This window comes from Ctenocephalides felis, unplaced genomic scaffold (genome assembly GCF_003426905.1).
Source record: "Ctenocephalides felis isolate EL2017-DRISC unplaced genomic scaffold, ASM342690v1 CF-g0.4_SCAFFOLD_01604, whole genome shotgun sequence".
In the NCBI taxonomy this organism is placed as follows: domain Eukaryota; kingdom Metazoa; phylum Arthropoda; class Insecta; order Siphonaptera; family Pulicidae; genus Ctenocephalides; species Ctenocephalides felis.
The window spans coordinates 42,069,734-42,079,847 of record NW_020537758.1 but is presented as its reverse complement, the minus strand read 5'-3'; the positions used below and the strand labels follow the sequence as shown (position 1 = coordinate 42,079,847).

General features: G+C 26.5%; 1 protein-coding gene across 1 annotated transcript in view; it reads right to left on the bottom strand.

Moving 5' to 3' along the window:
- Positions 1-2,284: 2,284 nt before the first annotated feature.
- Positions 2,285-10,114, bottom strand: part of LOC113373270 (MAGUK p55 subfamily member 6-like) — a 49,599-nt gene continuing 41,769 nt past the window's right edge. Inside the window, exons 2-8 of the mRNA XM_026613576.1 lie at positions 9,733-9,831; positions 8,838-8,996; positions 8,511-8,721; positions 8,238-8,408; positions 7,962-8,125; positions 7,104-7,178; positions 2,285-2,530 (exon numbers count right to left, since the gene is read on the bottom strand). Coding sequence (XP_026469361.1) covers positions 2,354-2,530; positions 7,104-7,178; positions 7,962-8,125; positions 8,238-8,408; positions 8,511-8,721; positions 8,838-8,996; positions 9,733-9,825 — 1,050 coding nt within the window. The 5' untranslated portion in view covers positions 9,826-9,831 and the 3' untranslated portion in view covers positions 2,285-2,353. The remainder of the gene's footprint in view (positions 2,531-7,103; positions 7,179-7,961; positions 8,126-8,237; positions 8,409-8,510; positions 8,722-8,837; positions 8,997-9,732; positions 9,832-10,114) is intronic.

Here is a 10,114-nt window from a genome sequence, read left to right as displayed (position 1 = left end):
ATACTCTTTTTTTAACTATAAATAATTCGAAATATGTGTTCGGGCTTATTTGGTCCTCATAACTTTTCCTCCGCCATTTTTTCAAAAATCATAATAATAAAATTTTGTAATTAATAAATTTTATATTTTTTACTTTAGACATATTGTTTGATTTACACATCATTTATTATCAAAAATAAAAAAAAAGGGTACTACAACGTTAATCATATCTAAATTAGAGAATTAAAGCGCCCCATCTGAATTATTTGAAAAACCACTATATATTGTTTTGAAATATATTTATTTTACTGAAATTTTTATAAGTTATTAACAATGGCAAATATTATTTACTTTGAATGTTTAATTAAACTTAAATAAACTTTCTATTTCAGCTTACATCTATACATACTTCAGGCAATTAGTTATTTCAAACATATATCATATTTATATATAAATCGCAACGATTTAAGTATCACTAAACTTAACAACTTTAATGATAGATATTTTTTTGTAGAAGATGTCAAAATGGTAATTAAAATTTTTATGTATATATTTAATTAAAAAGCCACATTTTAGTGACAGAATGGTGCATGATTGAATTAATTACCAGAATTAAGTTGCATAAATATTTGCTTGTTTTTTTTTTTACTTTAAACTATTAAGGTATAACATATTGCTAAATGACACAATTCTAAAGAAAATATTATAATTATAACAGAAGTAACAGTAACTAATTTAATAATAAACTTGGTTCATAAAATACTGCAATAAGATTATAGATTTTTATATCTTACAATATATTTTACGTAATTTAGGTAATAATATGAAATATTTTATGCGTAGATATTTTTACAATTTGAAAATTTATAAAAATAGTTTGTTTAATATATTAATTGAAGTTACCAGAATTAATTAATGGATATGTAAAGTTTATAATTTTATACATCAACGGTTTTAGTACTTGCGTTGGAAAATATAAATTCACAAAATTATGCAAAATATCTCTAACATTAATATTTTTTTCTTTTAATTTAACTTATGTAACCTATTTCGAATTGTAGTTCTAAAGTTTGTAGTATAAAAACAAGAAAAGTATCATAGTGTAAAAGCATTTTTAAAATTATTTATTTGCGTTTTAAGTAATAAAAATGGCAAAACAAATAAAATCTAACATTTTATATAAAAAAAACTATTCCGCAGTCTCTCATAAAAATTATAAAATAAAAATTTTTTTTATAAACTTTTTATATAGTTAATACTGGGAGCATATACATATTTCTTATCTTGTATAAATATTTATAACTCATGCATATTCCTATACATATTTAGTCAAATTTTCCAAAATTTGCCAACAAATTTCAGAAAAGATGCATTCGAGATTTACAGAAACCAGATACTGAATTTTTAGGATATTGAGATCATACCTAATCAAATCTCTTTCTATATATAATAATCTTAACAATATAAGTAGTACATAGGCTTTTATATAACTCGTAATTAAAATAATGAATAATAAAAATAATTAATAGACTCTTTATGTATATAATTATATAGCTTATGAGAAAATGATATAGCGATTGGAAATCGTATTTAAGCTATATTTACATATTTTATATGGGCAGTATATTTTTATTTACTCCTATTTCAAATAAATTTTATTCAAATTATTTAAATTAATTTAAATGCTTATTATCAATCGTTATATTTAAATTCATCTTTAAACAAACAGATGTTTAAAAATGATCCAAATAATAACAGATTTCATCAAGGTTTCAATAATTTTAATACTATGTTTTTGCAAAACTAATACAAAAATTTATTACTCTAGGTATTTGTCTTTATTTATCAATAAGATTTATCTAACGTAGTATTGTTAAATTTTGCAAATACTATTATTATATATATTATAAAATAATTCAAAACACTGTTAAAATTCTGCATAACAATATGCATATACAAAATATATGTATTTATAACAAAAAACTTTAATGTTTTTACACTAAATGATCTGAGTTCGTTTTTCAAGAACGGTTGAAATAGAACTCCGAATTTTGGATATTCTTTATATTAGATATTTAAATAATCTATTTAAAATGTTTAAAAGTTATGTCGTTGTTCATCTTATATGATTATACATTCATACACGAATTGAAATTATAATCGAAATCGAAAATTCTTTCTATTGGCAATATAAATGATAATAATTCATAACTTTTGTAGTTGTGATATTATACCTACAAAAGTTGGAGGTACTAGTCATTATGGGTACACAACTAAAAAAGATTATAGCTTAGGGTCTCTTCTTATTAGTCCACAAAATTTTTCACGTATTCGTTATATTTACAAAAAATATATTTTTTTAGATTATTACCAGCTAATATATCCAGTTTACAGGAACCCATTGGTGCTCCGAACTGAGAGCTTCCAAAGCTTCGGCGACTGCCCTGAATGTGGTATCGAAATCTTCATTGATGATCGACATATCGATGTATTTTTCGTATGTTCTTTGAAGACAAGCACTTTCTTCAACTGTTCTTCTTAAATCGTCTTCCTGTTAAGATGAGATAAAAATCGGATTTGTAATTTTTTTAAAAAAATATTAAAATTGCCTAAAAGATTATAGAAAATGTTTAAAAAAACGAAACAAAGTTGCACTAGATTAGGAAAGTAGGAAGAAAATCTATTTTTCAAAATTGCCATGAAATTTTAAGATCGGCTGCTCTTAATTTTGCATATAAATAGTAATATGTATATGAGAAGCTAGGGGCTTATTGTAACAGGAGCTTTTCATTAGGATCTTTAACGATATTAAACTATTTTTTGTCTGAATTGGACATGTAAATCGTTTTGCATAATATTGTTTCGGTTACTGTCCAGCAAGCCGAGGCAATATACAGAACTGTGCAGATCCGTCATCTTTTGGCATGTAATATGAAATTATACTATCAAGAAATTTCGATTCGCTGTAATATTATTGACTGGGGTTAGTTGAAACAAAACCTTCTAAATATGCAAAATTACATACAGATGCAAGTAAAAATGATGCATTGATAATAGTAGGTATTATTGACAGGGTAAATTGTAACTCTACAATTTTTCTAGAAAATTAATTTTTAATTGTGAAATAATAAACAATAGTTATAATTTTTTTTCTACTGGGTTCAGTAGAGAAATAATTACAGCATCTATTCATCTTTATTTATAATACACCAATATTATTGGTAAAGATGTGGCACTAGAATATGAACATGAAATAATTTTCATTGAATCAAAATCTACATATCAAATTCATCGACTTTAACTTTTTATTTATTTCTTATGTTATCTGGAGTAACGAGTTCACGATTTACACCGACAACTTTCTAATGAATTCCTAACAGTATAATTTTGACTACGAATGACCCGCAATTTTATATGTAATTATTCGGCAATACTTTTAACATTACACAACGGTATTTTGAAATTTAACAATGATTTACGAAGATGATATAAGAGTTAAAATATTGCTAGGTTATTTTAAAATCTCCACGAAAAAATAGTAATTTTTGATAATGTTGGTCATTTTGCGTATGAAATATGTGGATTAAAAAGAGGAGGTGGGTAGATTATCAAAAAAAGTTACGAAATGAGTTGTAAAATATTACATACATTTCTTTTTCACCTGAATTAAAAAAAAAACAAATTTACTAAAACTAAAAATACACGTGATGTCAGATAGGGAGGAAGGGGTTTAATTTAAAATATCACTGTGTATCATCAAGAGCAAGAAAATCCAAAAATCCTAAGATCTATTACATAATTAACGCCCCTAACTTCTTAATGAAATGAATGGTTTTTCAATACATATAACTCTTTATTCAATCTTTTCCATTGAACATAATAAAATGAGATCTGAAGAGTGTATTAAAACTCTCTCTTTACTTAATAGAAATTGCAGATGCAATTAATTGATGACCTCAGTATAGAAGTGACGATCTTGACCTGTGCCGTAACTTTTATCTTTTACTAGAGTCTGATTGATGTTAAAATTTTTTTAAGTTTCATATCTGTGTAATCGCTTACAAATTAAATGGGTACAGAATATCAGGTATGACCAACTCTTGTAAAATTATTTTGCACTTGGATAAATCGAATATATGAAATAATATTTTTTATTATGTATGTAGTAATAAGAGTCGTGGTTTACAACCTTTTTCGCCGTTTTACCAAAAAAATGTTGCGCTCCTTTGATTTTTCATCCTTTTCGTTTCATAAATACTAAACTAGTATTATCAGGCTACAAATTAATATGCAATAATATATAAAAATATGCATAAAAATAATTATTTTTTTGTTAAATTTTTTATATAATTACATTTTTTTTTTATTTTTGATAATAGTATTTTGGAAACAGCTGTACGCCCTCTGAGCACCCCACAGTCTGGAAACCACGGCGGGGTTTATTGTAAAATGAAAAATGATATTTCTATTTTTTACAAAATTATTCAATTTACTGTTTTTTTAATTAAATAATCAGACATTGAATTACTCTTGTTCTTAAAAAAATATGAAAGAAAGGAAAATATTATTTATAGAAAAATTTATTAAAATTCATATCACTGCAAGTTTTAATAAATGCTCAGTGCTTTAATAAAAGTCAGTATGCAATATATTACTAAATTTTAATTTTAGCAAAAATTTTCTTCTGCGATATTAACTTATTTTCATCAATACATCAACATTTGGACTGTTTGTTGGAAGCCCCTGATTTGATAGTAACCATAGTAGAACCATGTGATCAAATTTGACCCACTTTTATTACATTGCCAACTAAGCATAATTGTATCGCACTTGATCAAACAAGCTGCACATTTTGCAAAACTATTTATAATTTGCAACTTTTTGTTAATATTTGAATTTTCAAGTTCAATCATGCAAATTAAATAATCATAATATTATGTAATGTTGCAAATATTCAAATTTATACTTTAAACAGGTATACTGTTTATTGGGAATATATTTTTATTTAAGAGTTATGGAAAGTTCATTTCGTTAAAAAATATTTTAAACAAGTATAATGTTTTATAACAAAAATATCTCAAAATAGCGTTTTATACATACGATGTTCACATAAAGGCGAGTCCATTAATCACGTGTTCCACTTCTTAAAGATTTTTGGACCACCCTCCCCCTTTGTGATTGATGGTGTTATTCAAAATTACCCCCCTTCTCCTACCAAACCATCACCTGTATTTTTAGTTACGAGAAAAAATGGTTAAATGTTTGATTTTTTTTTAAATATTTGGATTGTTTTAAAAAAAATCAGGTAAAAAATGAATACACGTGATATCTTACTATACCTCTCCTTCCCCCACATGATATTTCCTAATTTTTTGTCAAACCCCCTGTCCCCCTAAAAAGCTCACGTGATTAATGGACACCCCCTAATTTTTGCCATAAAAAAGATGGAACTTAATTTTAGTAGATCACTAACTTTTTGCAAACTATCATCCTATTACTCTTATGAACAAAAATATTTATCAAAAACAAAGACAATTGCTATATTTTTTCTAGCAGAAAGAGCTGACTATCTTAACACTCTAGGGACCCTCATAACTTTCAAGTCACATTCTAATTATTTTTTTATATTTTAATGAATAATTATAATTTTTTTTGTGAAATTATGCATAAATCTTTATCCTACAATATTATCAAGACAACCAATATTAATATCTATAATTTTGGCTAGGCTTTTGAACCTGAAATAACATTTTCATACCGAACATTATAAGCTGTGACTTGGAAGAGTCAAATAGTTTATTTATAACACAAATTTTGTTCAAACAGAGATTTTGTTTTGCGTTTGCATATATTGCCTTATAAATATTTCTGTATTAGGACCTTTATTGTATCTATTATACACCAATAACCTTAAAGACGCAAAATTAAAGGGAAGATACATATTATATGCAGACGATACAGCGATAGTATATGCGGATAAGGATAAAAAAAGACTCGAAGATATTATAAACACGGACATGAAAATATACACCGAGTGGCTAACTGAAAATAAACTAACAATTAACATAGATAAAACAAAATACATATATTTCAAACATAGAAAAAATACTGAGAACACTAAACTAAAAATTGAAGTAAATAATAGAGCAATAGAGGAAGTGGAAAGCATAAAATACTTAGGACTGATAATAAATGAAAAACTGACATGGACAGACCATATAAACAAAATAAAAAGAAAGATAGGAACATTAACAGGGGCATTGAAAAGGATCCACTCTTTCGGCAAAAAAAATAAAATACTAATTCTTAAAACGCAAATAATACCTATAATTTTATATGGCATAACAACATGGAGCCAAACAACTAAAGCAAACCTAAATGACATACAGAGAATAATGAATAAAGCCATAAAAATAGCATATAATTTACCACATCTAACACCCACCAAATACTTGCAGAGAGAAACAAATAATCATTCACTAAATAACATAATTAAAATAGAGAAATGCAAACTAATACACAAAATGAAATTTAACCGAATTAAAACAAGTGCAACAATAGACACAAATCAAGATATACATGAACACTACACGAGACAACACAACAATTTCACATTGAACGCAATAGAAAAAAGAATTTGAGAGAAAATGTCATATGGAGTGCTACCAAAATATATAACGAATTGCCAGACTATATTAAGATGACCAATGATAATGATAATTTTAAAAGAAAAATAAAGAAGTACTATATGGAAATTGAAGAAAAGAAGACTGAAGAGTTATATATAGATATTATATTAATGAAATAGATATTATAGTCAAATGAAATGTAAATATTATATGAAAACTGTTTTTCATAATCTCTCATACCAGGCACCTCTGTCTGACTGAGATATGAAAATAATGTATATATGTAAATAAATAAAAAAAAAAAAAAAAAAAAAAAAAAAAAAAAAAAAAAAACAGATTTTTTGTTTTCCTAATTTTTTTGGATGTAAAACAAAAAATCGGCCTATAGAAAGCTAAAATAGTGACTAAGTAATGAATATGTAATTGGTTTTGGGTAACGTAGTTAGTCAAATACCGTTTATGGTTATTATTTTATTATTTTCAATAATTTCTTACCTCGTACAAAGAAGCAAGAGATTCAAGGGTCCTGGCCCTTCTCGAACTGTATCTGATGGAACTTTGTCTGTCAAACTGCTCATGGCATGCCACATGAAACAAACAATTAACAAAAACATAACACATGCAACATTTATACAAATTAATCTATTCTATATGCAAAATATTATCTTAGAAATTCATTCAAATTTTATTCAACTTATATATCACTCTGAGTCTCAATATTATTAAAATTTGACCATGCAATATAACAATCAGGCCTCATTTATGATAAATATATACAATTATCTATATTTTTTAGATATATATCATGCATAGATAATTATTTATAATGATTTACAAATCATATTCATTCAATATTTAAATTGTTTAAAAATTAATAATGAGTTAGATTAGTAATTATTATAAAATTATTGGCAGCCTTATTTTTTTGCATCTATGAGAAAAGAGAGTTTATTGCACGTACATCAAAGACATAGAATATGTTATAAAAACTTATGAATTATGCTCATTCAAAATTTGACTAATAAATAAAAAAATAAGACTATTTTCAGCTCTCATAAAGAGTACAGAAGTATAGATGCACTAATCGACGTCAACAAACGATTTTAATGCCAATTTTTAATATCAAAAATGCATTATTAATTTTATCAAATTTATAAAATTCTGCAGCATCACAAGCAAAATTCTGAATTCAAGTTCAGACACCTAAAATAATTATCTAAAATGCTCGTTATTTTTTTCAAAAATCATTAACAATTTTTATTTGAAATGCAAACTGCACATTAAAAAATCTTAGCTATTTTATTTTAACAACAACAAGCATACATTAGATTTATTTTTTTACAAAATACATACCGTGAGGTTGCGACTAGATGTTCCTGTTGATCTGAAGTGATTATACATCTGTTGGAGCTGCTCCATTCCAGGGGCTGCTATGAAAACTACATAAGGCATAAATTCTGTGCTGTTGTGCAAAAGTTTCAGTGCACCTGGCGCACAATCTAAAACACACATTTTTCCTGAAAAAAAAAATCATATAAAATGATTTATTTAGAAACTGGTTGTTCAAAGCTGGTTAGAATTTTGAGTCAATATAGGCTTGATCAAATACAATTTTTAAAAAATATAAACCTTGTTTTATGACATCCCGAATTGTGTCTAAATGTGTTCCGTAAAGATGGCCATTATGTTCTCCATGTTCCAAAAATTTGTGTTCCCTGATTTCGTTCTCCATAGTCTCTCGATCCACGAACCAATAACTGCGCCCATTTTCTTCCAAAACTCTAGGAGGTCGAGACGTCCCTGGTAACAATAATAATAGAATATTAGCATCTCCTTGATTAATTAAAAACAGAATTAATCTGATATCTCCGGTGAAAAATATTATTTTCAAAATAAACTTACAAGGCACAATGGTTCCAAATTTATTCGGATCGCTATTTATCAGTCGATTTTTTAACGTCCTTCTGCCTACACCCTGAGATCCAATTAAAACTAATGTTTTTCGTTTGAAAGGAGGCATTCTGGTCACTTCTTCATAGCACATGATATCGGCTTTGTCGAACTGGTTGTTACTGTGTGATTGGTACATTGTTTTTCGTTTCTTCTTAGATATCTAGAAAAAATCGAGAGCAAACAACAAAATGATTTCTCAATTTAATTATTACACAATTTTACCAATTATTCAATTAATTCAAATTTAAAATAAATATAATACAAAATAATTTTTACCCTTGTTCCACATATGCTAATTTTATGTACATAATCAGCCTCGGGAGCGACATATGCTTGTCGTCTTTCTTCGAGTTCTTGAGATGGTATCAAACCTGCAGGTCCTAAGCCTCCGACGTGCTTGGCTTGCCACCAATTTGGGTCTTTATTATCTACTATCTAAAAAATTAAAAATATATTTATTAAAAATAGTCAATAGTAACCTAGTCGCCAGATATATACTATAATTTAATCTATTTATATTTCTAGCATATTATAATATATTTATTATATAACTAGTGTTCGAGCCTCACAAATTTTATGCACCTTCTTTTATCTGACACTAATAAAATAATTCCTACCCTACTATAGGTGCTAACTGCTAAGCTAGTTATAAGAAATTTATTCATTTTGGTACGCATTAGAACCATTCACATCAGTTACCAAATAAATACTATCTATACTAAACTTAAAAACAAAAAAAAAAACACTACACACGGACACTTTATTGCTGCAAAGAACCAGATATAATTAATTATCAAAAAGGCTATATCAGACCAGAAAATAAAAACTAGTTCAGAAATTGTTTGTAGAAATGTAATGTATTCAATTTTAGTAAGATATATTAGATGTTTTCGGGTCAAGGTATTCGTACAGGCTGAATAAATTTCTTATAACTAGCTTAGTACCTATAGTAGGGTAGGAATTATTTTATTAGTGACAAGTAGAAGAAGATAGGGGCATAAAATTTGTTAGGCTCGAACATGCCGCCACGTTCGAAAAAACAATGGGATTAGTACATTGGGCAATAAAATGAACATTATCTATAGTAAATTAAATACCTTTGAACATCTTAAAAAAATTAAGGAAAGAAAAATAATCGTTATAAGAAATGTGCACATGAAAGGTTTAATACCTGTAATATATCTCCTTTCTGGAATTCTAAACCAATTTCTTTACAAGGCAATAAGGAATCTTCTTTCGGGTAATAATCGAAAAGAGCTCGCATGTAACACTGCAAAATACATCTCAAATTAGACAAAATATACCTATTAATTAAATAGCTTATCGATTTATATTATAATTTAATGATATTAACTTAAAATTTTAGATCTTACCATTTCCTGGATTTGCTGCCTTTTTCTCATAAGTTATACGTACGATACATATATTATGCAAACTACATGCATAATATTAATCATGCTTAATAACTGTTTGTTGTTTATAATAGAGAAAGTACTTAAAATTACATAGAATTGATGCACAACTGTTTTATTCATATGATATCGAAATAATAA